This window comes from Marmota marmota, unplaced genomic scaffold (assembly GCF_001458135.2).
Source record: "Marmota marmota marmota unplaced genomic scaffold, marMar, whole genome shotgun sequence".
NCBI lineage: Eukaryota > Metazoa > Chordata > Mammalia > Rodentia > Sciuridae > Marmota > Marmota marmota.
This window is the reverse complement of record NW_026000153.1, coordinates 14358223-14374767: the sequence shown is the minus strand read 5'-3', so window position 1 is coordinate 14374767 and position 16545 is coordinate 14358223. Positions and strand designations below refer to the sequence as shown.

The 16545-nt window shown below is 36.3% G+C and overlaps 1 protein-coding gene across 2 annotated transcripts in view; it reads left to right on the top strand.

Moving 5' to 3' along the window:
• Positions 1-16545, top strand: part of Amph (amphiphysin) — a 216667-nt gene that overhangs the window by 148495 nt on the left and 51627 nt on the right. For both annotated transcript variants that reach the window (XM_048786476.1, XM_048786475.1), the window contains exons 8-11: positions 3832-3907; positions 4484-4566; positions 7587-7725; positions 8934-9062. In XM_048786476.1, the coding sequence (XP_048642433.1) occupies positions 3832-3907; positions 4484-4566; positions 7587-7725; positions 8934-9062 (427 nt within the window). The remainder of the gene's footprint in view (positions 1-3831; positions 3908-4483; positions 4567-7586; positions 7726-8933; positions 9063-16545) is intronic.

Genomic DNA, 16545 nt, shown 5'->3' with positions numbered 1-16545 from the left:
ATTAGGAAACAAAATTTAAGCATAGAGGAATCGGATTTATATTTTGCTAAATGTATCCACATTCCAACACTTAATAGAAAAGTCCTTGAGAATGATTAAAAAGCTAGAAATATGAATTGGGGATTCACAAAAGGAGAAAAATTAATGGTCAATAGATAAAAAAGTGTTATTCTTAACTATAGGAATATAAGTACAAAAGCTGGTGAGATGTCAACTTTTAGGTAACAAATTTATAAAGATTGCATACCATTGGGTACCTTATATATAAGGTCATATTCAAAGTCGAGGGTGTATAAATGGCCCAGCCTGGTGGGAACAGTTTGACAGATCAAAATTCTGTTGTCCATTTCTTTCACCAGAATGTACATGCAAGAAACATATTCCAATAAAATTATAAAATTGTGCACAAAGTTTAAATCATAGGTATTCATCAGGGCTTTGTTTATCACAATAAAAAGAAACAACTGTAGTTTCTATCAACTTTCTATCAACAATATTTTCTCTCCCATCTGTACTTAACCTTTTACTTAAATCCAACCTATCCTTTTGGGCAGCCTATTTGACCTCTGCAGCAGATGTTTGCAGCTGGCACAGGGCCTGTTACTCCCTCTCCTCTTGGTTTCTTTAGCTGTTTGTTATATCCACTTATTTTTGACATATAGTGGGACATGAATATTTGGGGTACTTAACCCTCATGTGTGGTTTTGTAATTTCTGTATTTCTCTTTCAATATATTCCTATTGTGTGAAAAGAGTGTATGTCCATTAATAAGCCCCTCTGGGTGCTTCACCAACTATACTGTAAGTTCATGAAGCCTACCACTGTACATGCTCCCAGAGCTTGGTAAGTCCTTTGATGAGGGATTGAAGGGGGAAAGGTGTCAAGAACATAGTCTTAGTTGATTGGAGTTCTAGGCTGGGTCACAGATTATCAACTCAAAGTGCCCCAGGAAGATTTCTTGGCAAGAGTACAATGAGTACTCTTTGCTCAGTTTTCCAACAAACTGCCATGTTGGTTAGTGTCCTCAAATCCAGGTACAATCCCTCTTCTTTCCTCTATCTGAAACATGTTGGCCAGACGTGGTGGTGCATGTCTGTAATCCTAGCAGCTTTAGAGGCTGAGGCAGGAAGATTGCAAGTTCTAAGCCAGCTTCAGCAACTTAGCAAGGCTCTAAGTAACTTAGTGACACTCTGTCTCTACAAACAAACAAACAAACAACAAAAAAAAAAACAACGAGCTGGGGATGTGGCTTGTGGCTTAGTTGTAGCACCACTTGACTCACTCCCTAGTACCAAAAAAAAAAAAAGTGTCTGAAACATGTCTAAGCACTGCCCATGCCTGTAAATAAACATGCTTTGTGGGTTGGCAAGGGCCCCTACCCTAAAGAACCTTCTACCTTACTAGACTGTCATTCTCCACCTCTGGTCTGACATTTCTGAGTACTTAACTATTTCCTGAACACACTGTGCCAGTATTTTCCTTATTAATATACACCTATATGCATTTATATATACATGTATGTAAATATCTATAGTTGTGTTTGGTATCTGTGGGGAACAGGTTCCAGGACCCTCTGCAGATATGAAAATCCACGTATGCTCAAGTATGTTATATAAAATGGCATTGTTTGTATATAACCTACATATTTCCTCCCATATATGTTAAATCATCTCTAGATTATGTATGATTCCTAATACAATTACTATATATATACATATATAAATGTGTATATATATATATTTGCTATGCTATATTTTTTAGGGAACAAAGAATCATCTGTATATATTCAGTGCAAATGGATTTTGTAATATTTTTAATCTGTGGTTCAATCAGAGGTTGCAGAATCCATGGATATAGACAGCCAACTGTATATAGTCACATATATATGATTAAGTCTGTGATTTGAAATAAGTTAAAAGAAAAATATGAAATCAGGGTCACACAATGATTGTGGGTATAAGAAACTAAGATTAAGTAGGAATTTAAGGTACAGTATTAGTCACAAAAGAAGAAATTCTTTTGGTGGGATGGATTTACCACCCAATTATTAATTAGTTTCTGAATGTCTAAGTTGAACTTCAAGCTTTTATTTTGTTTAAAATCGTAAACAATGTAATTTAAGCACAGGATTTGGTGGAATATCAAAATCCTTGCTAAACAGCATTTCTTTCAAGCTGTCCATGTTTTTTTTTCTATTGCATTTTCTTCCTTTTGTTTTCAAATACTCATTCCTCACATATTAATGATATGACTTTGACCATTTATTCTTTCTTTGCCTTAGTTTTCCTGGTCAATGGTGATCACTGCCTTAGGACATAGTTAGGAAAATTAAGTGAGGCAGCATATAAAATTACCTAGGTGGCAACTGTTTCTCTTGGCTCTGATAAGGAGGGAGCCTTTATCCTCCTCAGCTTATGGACATCCTACTCACAGCAAGGTGTGACTCAATCACAAGAGTTTCATTATTTTCTGTCCTTTTATCTCATTATCTATATAAGATGGGTGCCTACTGTATATAGGCACATTTTATTACCCAGCTACATTATAAAATCTTTCAATATAACTTGGTCCACTATTAGATCTACCTATGCTTTTGGTACCAAAGTCCTTACTAATTCAGGATTGAGATTTAGAATCTAATTAAATAGTAAGGCTATTGGGGTTCATATTAAGAATGTCATTGAAACAAAAATGTACATTAATTAAAGTATTAATTTTGTCAGATGTATTCAGTAGGATTGAGTTAATTAACATAGAGTCCAAAGATTCCTTATTTAGAGACAGGGGTATCCTGGGGAAATGGGGCTGAATCCACATCTGGCTGATACACTTACTATTAGGGTCCTAAAAATGAGAACCAGGGGACTTTGCTTATGTTCCAGGATATTCCCCCAATGGTTTTCCGTCATAAACACATTTGAAACATTGCTGATATGCAGCTTATGATTTTATTTGTTCAATAATAGTATGCTCTTACTTTTGCTGAACAATTAGGATTAATTTATGGGTTTTGTTATTTCCCATTACACAGAGTTGGGAGTACAAATATATAATACTGATATTAGACCATTAAATCTTTTTAATTTATTGTTTTTAGATATATATGACAGTAGAGTGTTTTGTTTTGTTTTTGCTACCAGGGATTGAACTCAGGGGCACTTGACCACTGAGCCACATCTCCAGCCCTATTTTGTATTTTATTTAGAGACAGGGTTTCACTGAGTTGCTTAGTACCTTACCATTGAACTCGTGATTCTTCTGCCTCAGCCTCCTGAGCCACTGGCATTATAGGTGTGCACCACTGTGCCCTGCTAATAGAGTATATTTTGACATATTATACATACATGGAGTACAATGCATTCTAAAACTATTATGTTTTATAAAAATAAAAAAATAACCTTGATCTTGATATTGTCAAGATTTATGCCTAAAATACAAACAAATTCTCAGGATGGTGGTCCAAAAGTGTTGTCTCTGTATCAGAGACATCAGCATCTCCTAGAAATTTGTTGGAAGTGGACATTCTCAGTCTCCACCCGCTGTTGAATCAGAAGCAAATGCTCCAAGTGTTTCTGATGCACACTGAAGTTTGAAAGCCACTGTCCTGAGGTTGTAACTGAACTTCAGAGGAGGCCATGCTGGGTACCAAAAATGGTTTTTTGTTTATTAACAGATGAGGTAAGGTTGGGAATGCTTTAAGTATTTTTATTTCATCCAGTGTTACTCAAAATGAGAACACCTGGTTTTCATATGTTTCATTGCCATTGTAAATCTGACTTTTGCTATCTACTCTCTCCTTCTCTTATCTCTCTTTGTATTTCCACATGGTAGACGAGTTGGATTTTATGTTAATACTTTCAAAAATGTCTCCAGCCTTGAGGCCAAGTTTCACAAGGAAATTGCAGTGGTGAGTAATGATAATTATTTTTACAAATGGAATGCAAAGTAAAGGAAGGGTTTCTTGTGGCAGTGTGTTATTACTCTGTAATGTTTGCAGTTGTTTGTAGTGACCACATAGTTCTTTACACTTTTGAAGATTTTGTTACAGCCTCACAGTCTCTTTTTCCTTTTCGGTGAGCTTATGAAGTTGGAATGTCAAGTGCTACTTTAAGATGATGAAAAAAGGGTCTCAATATATTCAGAGAGCAGTTCTGTTCTTGACTGATATTTTCTTAGCTCAACAGGGTAGTTATGTGACTATTTCTAATAGAATAAGTTTAAATGGTAAGCTTTTGTTATCTGCTCTGTAAAATGGTGAAAAAGTATGTTTTGATATTTTACATCTATTTATGTTTAGTTTGTTTGAGTTTTGATGTGGATTTTAAAGTGGAGCCATAGGCAGAATTTCAGTGGTCCTGAGACCACCCTAACTCTCATAAGATTCTTAGTTTCTCAATAGATAATGTTTTTCCCCTGGGAAAATATCCTGGGTTTGCACAAGGATAATGTTCAGCTAATAGACAAGTGGCTTCTGTCCCCTTAGCTCTGCCACAAATTGTATGAAGTGATGACAAAATTGGGCGACCAGCACGCTGACAAGGCCTTCACCATCCAAGGAGCTCCCAGGTAGGCCATTGTTCAGAGCTGAGTTCTTGTCTGTACCTTCATCATGCTGCTTGTTGAAATTTCTGCAGTCTGTAGACCAGCATGTTATAAGAGTCTGAAAGGAGTCTTGCTATGAAGAGGCTAATTCTCACCTCATTTCTCTGCTTTTACACTTACTTCTGGTCTTTGGCTGCCCCATGAGGGTTCTTATTGTCACAGAAGAAATTACTAGCTGCCTCTCTGCTTAATATAGGCCCTGAGAGCAATTGAAATAAATAAATAATCTACTTGCCCACTCATTACTTTTTCTGAAAGAGAAAGGAATTGTCCAAACTCCTGACACCTACTACTGATTCTTATCATTGGTGCTGACATCTATGATGAATGCATTTTGGGAAAGGAAAGAAGTAGGCGAGGCCTCAGCTTTTCATACTCTGCTGTGACTGATCTGGCAAACACTGTTCTGTTATTTCATTGCACATAGTTATTGTTTGTATGCCAGGTTTGGCTTCACACTAACTCTCTCCTGTGATTTTATTTTTTTTAATTGATTTTATTTTTTTAAATACACAACAGCGGAATGCACTACAATTCTTATTACACATATAGAGCACAACTTTTCATGTCTTTGTATATAAAGTATGTTCACACTAATTCATGTATTTATACATGTACTTTGTTTTTTTTTTTGCATTACAATTCTTGTTACACTTATATATCACAATTTTTCATATCTCTGTTTGTATATAAAGAATGTTGATACCCGATTTGTGTCTTAAAACATGTACTTTGAATAATGATGTCCATTACACTCTACCATCCTTGCTAATCCCCTGCCTCCTCCCTTTCCCTCCCACCCCTCTGCTCTATCTAGAATTCATCTATTCCTCCCATGCTCCCCCTCCCTACCCCACTATGAGTCAGCCTCCTTATATCAGAGAAAGCATTCACATTTGTTTTTTGGGGATTGGCTAACTTCACCTAGCATTATCTTCTCCAATGCCATCCATTTACATGCAAATACCATGATTTTATTCTCTTTTATTGCTGAGTAAAATTCCATTGTGTATATATGCCACATTTTTTTTTTTTTATCCATTCATCCACTGAAGGGCATCTAGGTTGGCTCCACAGTTTAGCTATTGTAAATTGTGCTGCTATAATCATTGATGTGGCTGTGTCCCAGTAATATGCTGTTTTTAAGTCCTTTGGGTATAGTCTGAGGAGAGGGATAGCTGGGTTAAATGGGGGCTCTATTCCCAGATTTCCAAGGACTCTCCATAGTGCTTTCCATATTGGCTGCACCAATTTACAGTCCCACCAGCAATGTATGAGAGTTCCTTTTTTTCATCCTTCTCAGGCACTGGCTACTCAGAGAATGCAGATTAGCAAGTCTTAGACTAGAAGTCGGAAGATCCTGCTTTTAGTTTTATGATTCTGCTGTTATCTTGTTTTGCTTTCTTTGAGTAAATCCAGTAAACTCTCAGCCTAAATATTTCATTTATTTTAAAATCATTGGACAAAATATGATACCACTGACTGAAATAGTTTCTAAGGTAAAATGCAGTCCTGACATTCTATGTTTGCAATTTTAATATCAATCAGTGCAAACAATCATACAGTTGCATTTTTGGAAATACACATAGTCATACACAAACATCTACATATGCCAGTGTCTGGATTCCTCTGGAGATAACTAGTTTTCTCATTTTCTATTCTTGAATTCAAAATTTTGGTGCCTGCTAAAGCTGCTATCCCAAGTTCTCTAAGGGAAAGAACATTGCCTAAAGGGACATATGAAAAGGGCAGAGTTAATGTTTAAATATGGTGATTACAATATTGGGTTAGAAACAAAGGAAGAATTAGAATAGGACTATCAAAATGACTTTTGGATATTTTAAAATTAAGTATATTAAAAATATTTAAGGCTTGCTTCCTTAAATGGAAATGAGAGAAACAATTCATGGACAATTTTAGTGTTGCTGAATCAGATAAAGTAAGGAGAAAGTGGGGTCATGACCACTTAACAAATGTTCCTTTCATTTTTTTTCCAACATTCCTCTACAGAATGAGGTGGTGAGTGAACTCGGTGGAATCTCTTTGGAGCCTAGACTGGGGCTGTGTTTCCCATCAGAAGCCATGATTGTTGGCAGGTGGCCCCAATCATGTGGCATGTCTATTCTCTAAAGGCCCTTAAATATGTAGACCATGCTGTTGTGTTTGTGCTTGTTAATTTTAGGGTACAGATTCTGTTCCTTCTAGCTGGTAGACTTTAGAAATTCTTAGAGTAAGATGTGTCCTGATCTTCTTCATTGCATTTAGCTGTTTCTAAGCATCTGGCTTGGTTCCAGGAACATTGTAGGTTCTCAACAAACATCACTGAATCTTGCCCATCACATGGTTTGTTTGCACATTTCAGGGTGTCTGAGTTGAGTCACTGTTTTATAAGGTGTAGAGAGAAATTATTACTGAATTTATTTTCAAATGTTATCAGAAAGCATACTTCTACAAAAGGTTTATTAATACTCTCTTAAGGTGCCTTTGAATATGAACTTTATCATTTTATGCATAGTTATTTTCATAGACTTTGATATGCCAAAATTCTTTTGGAGGTATAAAGTGAAACTGGTTAAATTAACTCAGCTGATGTTTGGAAGAATCTTTAGTCTGTTTAATATAGTGAAAAGAACAAGAGGTTTGCATTACTAAGACCTGAATTCAGAATCACTATATTGCTGAGAGCTTTTAGGTTATTTTTTTTCAACCTTCTGTGCCCCACTTTCCATATCTGTAAAGTGGGGCAATAGCGCGTAGCTGTTTTGAAGATAAGAAATAATATATGCATTGGGTCTGGCTAAGAGTGGACAGTTAATGGTACCAGTTATCACCATTCTGTTACTAATAACCAGAATAACCCTGGAAGTGGGGAGTAGGATACCAGTACCTGTTAAGTTTCAGGAGTTCCCTGGCATGGAGAATCTCTGATCAAATGAGACCTGTTTCTCAGAAGGACCCTTGTTTAACCCCCGGTGTTCATCCAGTGATTCAGGTCCTCTCCGCATTGCAAAGACACCATCACCACCGGAGGAGGCTTCACCCTTGCCAAGCCCCACAGCCAGTCCCAATCATACACTAGCGCCTGCATCCCCTGTACCAGCACGGCCCAGGTCGCCTTCACAGGTAGGAGACCACACACACTGGGGGATAAAACTCATGTGAGGTGACCCCATGGCTCATTCTCTGGTGCTGGGCCATTAAGAGATGTTTCCAACTAGGAAAACTGAGCTGTGAGCCTGTAGGCATTGTAATTACCACTGAGAAATCCAGTTCTCTTGTTTGACTTTTATATTTCTTCCCATGCTTTATGTTTTAACCTCTTGAGACTTCTTGCCACATTCTCATCTTCCTCGGGTTAGCTTGTACTTTCCTTCTATCCTATCTCGCTCTCAGAAGCCTACCTTTCATGGGCTAGGGATGTGGCTTAGTGGTAGAACACTTGCCCAGCATGCATGAGGACTTGAGGTTGAGGCCAAGTACTGCAAAAAAGAAAAGAAAAGAAAAAAAAAAGAATTATTATTATTTTTTTTTCAAGGGTTCATTTAATCCTACCTTCCTCATTCTTTTTAATGCTTTAGGTTGTACTTGGGGCAAGTACTGCCAAGAAAAGCAGTTAAGTTTATGTATCATTTCACACTTTTGTATTACTCACAGTTTATTGTGCATGAGTAGCCACTTAATAAAACTGCGTGGACCAAATGATTGAAAGAAACAGTAAGGGCCCGTTGAAAGTAACCAAATGGGAAAATTATCATCTTTATGTTTCCTACTTTGGGTGAAAATAAAAGGCCTATAGGAAAATTTGAATTCCCAGCCCAGTTCAAGTGTTCATGAATATGGTTAAAACCAACGAAAGTCATAAGAAGGTATTTACAACTGATCTTCAGTTCTTATTTCAAAATCCTGGAGCAGAAAGTGAAATGGAAACCGCCTATAGTTGATCTCAGTGATTCTAATAAAAAGCTTGCTTGGTTTTAGTTTTGAAACTCTAAGTTATTGTTGAAATGAGAAATCATTTTCAGTTTAGATCACAGAAGATGTTGGCTTAGTTTAAACCTTGCGGGCCCTGTATCCCTGCATAGAGTGTTTGTGTTGAGATGAACAGACTCTCACAGCCTGGGTTTTTCTTACTGGACTATAGTGTGTCAGTGCCCAGAGAGCCATCGGAGACATCCTGCATTCTTTACTTCAATTAATTAGGCCTATATCTATATCCAGGTCCAAGTTTCCATTTGAGATTAATTTTTCCATCGAGTTCTGTTCCTGTGACATTTCTGCCTGTCTTGCTTGTCCTATTTGGCTGCTGTAATGTTTATATTCAATGTTTCTAGACAAGAAAAGGACCTCCTGTCCCACCTCTGCCTAAAGTCACCCCAACAAAGGATCTGCAGCAGGAGAATATCATCAACTTCTTTGAGGACAACTTTGTTCCCGAAATCAGTGTGACAACACCTTCCCAGGTGAGTGCCTGTACAGAGCTGGCATGCCCATGAAAGTATCATGGTGGAGGGACTCTCAGAGGTCAGCTCTAGAACAAGTGGCAGACAATATAATCAGCAATATGAATTTACTTGTCATGTTGGTTTGTTTTAATTACTTTGTATGCCTAAAGCTTTCTTATAAGGGAAATGTACACTATATGAATGTTCTTGTTTTTTATACTAAGAACATTGTACTTATTATAGAAAATTAGAAAAATATTGAAAAAACAGGAAGAATTTTCATAATCACTAAAATCATGTCACTGTGATATACCCACTAATGTACTTTGGACCATTTTAGTCTTTCCTCCACCCTGAGTATTGTATTGTTATATAATCTTGATTGCTACTTATATATATTGAGCATGTTTTATGTCACAGTAATGTCTTTGCAGAAATTTATTTAAGCCTACTATTCTATCATTGGATATACCAACCCCTAATTGTTGGCCACAGGTAGCTTCCAATTTTTCTATTACTTCCCCAGCATTTCAGTGAATATCTGTATATAAACTAATTTATATTTGTGTCTTCTATTATTTCTTTTATAATGACTCCTAGTAGAGAATAGGAAAATAAAATTAGAAGACTGAATAATTTTAAGTCTTCTGCCATTCAGCTTCTATCATCTCTATGACTCAGCAAATGGGAATATTAGGGTTCACACTGTTTGGAAAGATGCCTGGGTATACATGTCCCAAGTATAGCTATCTGAAGACCTGTCCCTACTATATTTACATTTTGTTAGAGGTGCTAACAATAATACTATAATTACCAAGTACATCAATAATAATGCTATGTTTAATATCCCAGTTTTAGTCACCTCTCAGGTATAGTAGCAATAACAGGAAGGTCAGAAAGTTGAACTCAGGAGTGATGCAGTAGAAAAATCATTATTTATTATCCCTTTTAAGGCATTTGTCAATGGGTGCATTGGTTTCTGAGATGTGGTTTCCTTCTTAGGTTGTTTGTACAGGATGCTGAATTTGATGAGCTAACTAGAGTTTGCAGTGTGGTTTAGCAGCTCCTTTGAGAGGGGGAATTGTATGTTGACTGATGCATGGGCAAATTCTATCTGTAGACATGCAGATGCCTCCAGGGATGGCTATGCTAGGGCACATGATCTTACCCAGCTCTTGCCATTTGCTCTGACACCAAGCTTTAGCAGATTTGATTTCTAAGTTGTACTGTCCCCTTTTCTTTGCTACTCTTCTCTTTTGCTACATGATTTTCACATTGAGAATGCTTTAGGGGAATTATGCTCTTACGCAGGTACTTTTACTTGGACCCTCCAGGAGCATCCTCTCAATTCCATCACTAGTAGAGATGGTGGTCCTCTTGAAGCCTGTGCACTCAGTAATGACATCTGCATTTAGGAGATGAGGCAACTGAAGTGGCAAGAACATGACACACAGACTAGTTCTGAAGTGATGATGAGGTTCAGAGTGTTCTTTCTTTTTAAATGTTTTTTTTTTATTATTTTTTTTTATTTGAGGTTTACAGGCACCTAGATAAGGACCCTTGATGGGTAGGAGAAAAAAAACAACTCAAAGCACTTTTGAAAATTACAAATGCCTAGAGAGGTTCCTAAGTACTTCTGGGAACATTAACTTTTGCTTTTATTGCTGCATGACAGTGACAAAAAAAGTTAAAGAGTTGGGGAAGGGAGAGGAAGTATCTTTCCAAATGGAAACATCCATTCTCCAGCTACTGCTCCTATCAGGACACAAATCACTGGTGAAACCGCCCCCTCTGAGCTTTGCTAGCACTTTGTGACAGACCCTGGGACACCTCTCTACCAGCACTGGTTGCTGGTTGCTGACCAAATTTGAAAAAAAAAAAAAAAAACAACTTCCAGAGACATTGTTATGGGGTTGCATTTGAGGATTCTACATTTGAGTGTTGAAACATTTTCTTTAAATATGGGAAGGAGATATAAGGAGACAGAAAGGGTTTTCTGTCATTTTTTCTGAATCTGCAAAGGAACTCAGCTCCAGCAGTTGGACCCCGGGCTACAATGTGAAGTGTTTCCATTGACTAAATGACACTCATCTCATGTCAAGATGTAAAGAGAGGAAGCAAAGCAGGATTTGCATTTCAGTCTCCTTTCTGGCTTATTTAGTGAGATAATCTAGCTTTATTTAAGAATATGCCGACCCTGTCTTTTCCTGAAGTGTTTTAACAATCTCCTTAGTGGCTTGTTCATAACTTAGTGGCTTGTTTATAACTATAAATAGCCATTTTATGTTGTTTAAGCCAATCCAGCAGACTTCCTGATTCATCAGGTCTGGAGTGGGGTCAGGAGCTTACATTTTTAACAAGCTTTCTATTGGTGTTGATGCCGCTGGTCTTGGGACCCCACTGTGGGAACCACAGTGGTTTTAGGTAATCAGGATTTCTCATGGTACAAATCTGTGGTAGAATTTCCTCATTCACAAACTATCACAGTGAATTAACAGATTTCTTCCAACTAAGCCAAGTGTACATTTGATTGTCCATTTATATCTATAATATTAAAACATAGTATGACTAAAAATGTTACTTATTTAGGACGGTTGGATACATCTATGTGCTTAAACTATTACATGTGTTGTTCACACTAAATGCCAAGCTACATGTTATAAGTGAATGGATTGCATTATCTTGATATAATGTGTCTGGCAGTATACTGATGAATGGGTAAAAGGGAATAAATAGCAATCAATGTGTGGAGAAAATGAGTTGCTAACCACAAAGAAGTACCAAGAACTAGAAAGCTGAGAGGTATCTGAAAAGGGTTTACCCAGATAACATTCATATTCAATGATCCCTTTAAGTTTTATTTTAATTTTAATTTTTTCTAATTGAATTGCCCTACATTTAGAAGATGAGTTTATATCTCCAGTTTGCTATTTTTATCAAGAACTTAATGGAGAAAAAAAAGTATTTGTGTTAATCCTGCTGTTTGCTCCAAATGTAATGGTTGAAGTGCACCCAGTCTGGGGATAGCTCACTCTAAGTGTCAGCGTGTCATCTTCACACCACCCAGTGTCATCACACAGTGATTCTCTCAGTGTGTCCTGGTATTGAAAATAGAGATCTATCAGGCCTACAGAGCCCTCTAATGGCCCACACCTTAACTATATCATGGGATTTTTCTCTAGGAAAAGTCTTTACTGAATCATAAGGAGATGCCCAGTTGTCAGACCAAAAAGCTTATCTTGCATTTATGGTTCATTGTTTACAAAAATAGACCTTTCAGAGAACCAACGTATCCTGTCCTCTTCTGCCCTCCAAGGAACAAAAATAGAAAAAGTCTTCTATATGTGGTCCCAGCATTATTCTTCTAAAATAGCACTTTTAAAAAATGTGTTCTTGAGGAATATTGATCTCATTGGATGCTGTGAAAAAGCGGGTGCTGGGGGGGGGCTGCATCCACATTTGCTTTTTCATAATGCATGTCAGCATGTTCACTCTGGGAAGTTCTGCAACAAAAGAAGCTCCATTTAACTTCATTTAAGCCAGAGTTTCTCAAACAATCCCCCTACCCCCCATCCAAAATACCTTGCTCCTGAGAAATAAATGTTTGGTGAAATATTTTAGGAAATGAAAATTTAAAAGATCTTATATATCTGGAAACCAAATCTATGGATATAAACAAGATTTTTTAACAAGAGATCCATAAAAAATAAAGCAATCATGTACACACAAATGCAAGATTTTCTCTTTTTTCTTTAAAAAATGTTTGAACTACATTTTATCCCAGATTGATGACTTGACTTTCAATCGAAATGTGTTCTCCCCTCTCTCCAAGGTCTTTCTAAAGGATTGTGGTCCTGAGCAAGTATTTTTTCCATATTAATAATTTGAGTCACTTGAAATGAGCATATCATCAACATTCTGGTACCCAGTCTTATGGGATTCTATAAGTGAAATGCCATCCAGCCTGGGGGAGCAGTCTACTCACCAATCATCCTCCTGAAAACAGACCTGGCCCCCATACTCTGGGACAAGTTCAAAAATATGAGCCCCAGAATTCCTGGGGCTTATGATCAAATCTATATATAGAATAGGTTTGGACAGTACCCCAAGAGGAGATATGTATATCCTGTCCAATGCATGTCTTAATGCAAACTTGTGTGGTCCTGACCAGACAGGATTGACAGCCACAACTGGTCTCAACTACCAGAGAAGGACTTAGAAAATATTAAGAAATGTGCTTAAAAGCATGGGTCCTCTCAGATGCAGGGTCAGAGGTGGGTCTCTCCAAGTCTAGGAGTACCTTTTTCTGTACAGTGGCAGAGAGGAAGAAGAAATGTCTGTTTTAGAATATTTTTTTCCATAGCAGAAAATCCCAGAAATTTTTCCTAATTTTTTTTCCCAGTAATAATGTTGCATATCTTCTCTCTTTGATATGGTTTTCCCTTTTACAAATCCAGAGGGATTTATCCTTTGAGCATTCAAGCTTATTCTTCCAAGCCTACTCATGGCTCCTGTGGAGATGTCTGTTATCCTGTCAGACAAGACATGAGCATAGTCTTTCAGCCCTCTGAGTGTTGAGACCAATTTAATACCATTCATTTTCCACACGTATCTCTGTTTTGCAGCCCAGTACTGCATCTTTCCTTTTAAGTTTATAAAATCATCCAATTTTTCCTAGCCAATTAAATTGAAATAGGTTTTCAACTGGCAAAATCAGTGCATGAAATGGCCTCCTTTTTCTCTGCAATCCTGATGAAGCCTGCTTGTAATTATGGACATACACATCACTCACTTGCTGGGTGTTTGCAACCTTGTTTTAAGTAGTACATTGGCTCTCTTTTCAATGTAGGATACTTTTGGACCAGTTGCTTCTTCTTTTACTTGCTGTTTTTCAAAATAAACATGTTAACATTATTTTAAGAGAGAAAGAATTATTAAGATGGAATTTGTAAGGGAGAAAAATTGCAGTGTGTTTCAAGCCCAAATTTAGTCAGTTTATCACCCTGGTGGATCATCAATGTCATTAAGCTTAGTTATGTCCTTGAGCAGACATAACTAAGCAGTGCAGTTTATTTATCATATAATATTATGAAAATATTTTTAAATGATTATATTATTTAGCTTTATAATCATCTAAGCTTCTCAGACTCCAAAGATTCTAATAAAATATCTATGGTCCTTGAATATACTATATGTAAGGTCTACATAATTTAACATTGACATTGATTCTGGGATTTATGTCATTATCCCTTACTTATCAGATGAGCAAACACATATGATTTTTCTGCCATACCATGGTGCTCTGAGGGCAGTCATGGGAAGCAGAATGTCACAGGGTGCCAGCATTTTAAGCACCTGAAGAATAGCAGATATGAGGCATCCAGTAAATGATCAAATTTATTTAACTGCCTCTCTCTTTAGTGTCCAGGATGCATGTATTCCAGAGCTTGTTTGGGTTTCAGTATTTGTAAATTCTTTAGGTGGTTATGCATCAGTGATATTAATAAATACCAAGAGGTAGTAGTAGGAGGGTCTTCATGGAACCAGTTTAATCCACTGGTCATAACAGAAACTCATTCAAAGTATAGGCCCACTCCATCTTTCTGCTCTCTTTATTCTCAATACTATCAACTTTTACACTCTTAGTCATAGTGTGTATAAAACCCATGAGGTACTGCACTAAGAATGACTTTGCAGTTGACTAACTTGTTCCATAAAAATAACAAAACAACAAAAACTAGAAAAGCATTTCCCTAGAAAAGTTGAGTTTATTGTGTGTCCAATCATTAGGGCACTGCAGGATTCTTTAAATGGGGGTAGGCATTAAAAGCAAATGTGATGGGAGAGCAACTGGTAAGTCTAGATTGTGAATAGAAAGATCTGCACTGTACCATTCTTTTCATTCCATGTCTGGCAAACATGGAGCTAATACGTGACAACATTATTTTAAATGATTGAAAGATGTTCCATTCTAAGGTTGCAAATATAAGATGCTTGAACCTTGTCAATATACTATAGTTAATATTATTATTCATGTGAACTGTAATTCTCCATCTATAGCAATCTTGTCATAGGCTTCCAACCATGAAGTTGAAATTCCCCAGGCTGCTGCTTCATCATACTCATTCACAAAATGCTAAAACTTGATTCATTGTTAGAAATTATAAATTATTTTATTACTCTTAAATGAAAAGAATTTATATCACATGAAAAATAAATCCTAATAGGCCACCTTGCTCCTAAAAGGTCCTTTATCCTTTCCACATTAAGCTGCCTATTTGACCTCTTTGAGGAGTTCAAATGTCTAACAGAATACCTGAGAAATAGTGTTTAATGAAACACATATCTTAAAATATGTTTAATGAAAGAATATGAGATCAAGAATTTCTGTACATAGTACCTATTGCCTCCTAATACTACTTATCATGAGTTAAGAAATTACGATGTGAGCAGCTTTGGGGCTGATTTGGAGCTATATGTTTTATTCTTGAATGTCTTGTAGCTGTAACTATAAGTTGCAATGTCTGTTATTTCATAACTTTTAAAAAGGATGCCCCCAAAGATATATGGCCAATGTGAAAAAAAATTAGTAAAAGGCAAAAAAGCAAAAACTAGAAAGTATAAATTTCCAGGAAAAAAATCCATTTTTTTTTGATAATTTCTTTTTGTACAATGTCACAATTTCCCCTTTTACGTAGTGAAGACAATGTATAGCTTTGAAAAAAATTCTTTAAAATAAGTTCTGGGATTTGTTTTTTATTTTTTTTACTACAAATGTAGCAAAATATTCTTATGGCAGTTTGGTCTTATCATTTTAGGTACAGAAGAACACTGCAGTGAAAGAATGTATTATTCTAGGCTTAACCACTTCCATCATTTGGTTTCTTTTCTTTTTGTCTTTTATTAATTAGCTTGATGTGATTGACATTCTGTAAACTGCACATAAAGTGTATTATTTGATAAATTTTGACACATGTATACACCCATAAAACCATCACCAGTATGAAGTTAATTAATATATCTATAACGACCTTATTGCCACATAAAGTCACATTCATAGACTCCAGATGGGCATAAATATTGAAGAACACTATTCAACCCTATGTACTATTAATTGGCATTGCATTGAATCTGTAGGGCAATGACACCTCAACAATATTGAGTTGCCTGACCCATAGACAGAGTGTATTTCTCCCTTTATTAAGGTCTTCTCTGATTTCTGTTTGTTATGTTTTATAGTAGTTTACAGTGTGCAACTGTTCCACGTTCTTTTTTGGCTTTATTTCTAAATATTTTATATTTTTAGTGCTATTGTAGCACTGATTGTTCACAAAATTATTACGAATAAAACTGATTTTCCTATATTGATGCTGTATTTTGCAGCTTTGCCAAACTTTTGTATTTTGTACATTTCATTGGATTTTCTATATAGGTCATCATATCTTTTGCAATTAAGACAATTTTTTCCTTTTTCTTTCTATTATATATATATATATAATAT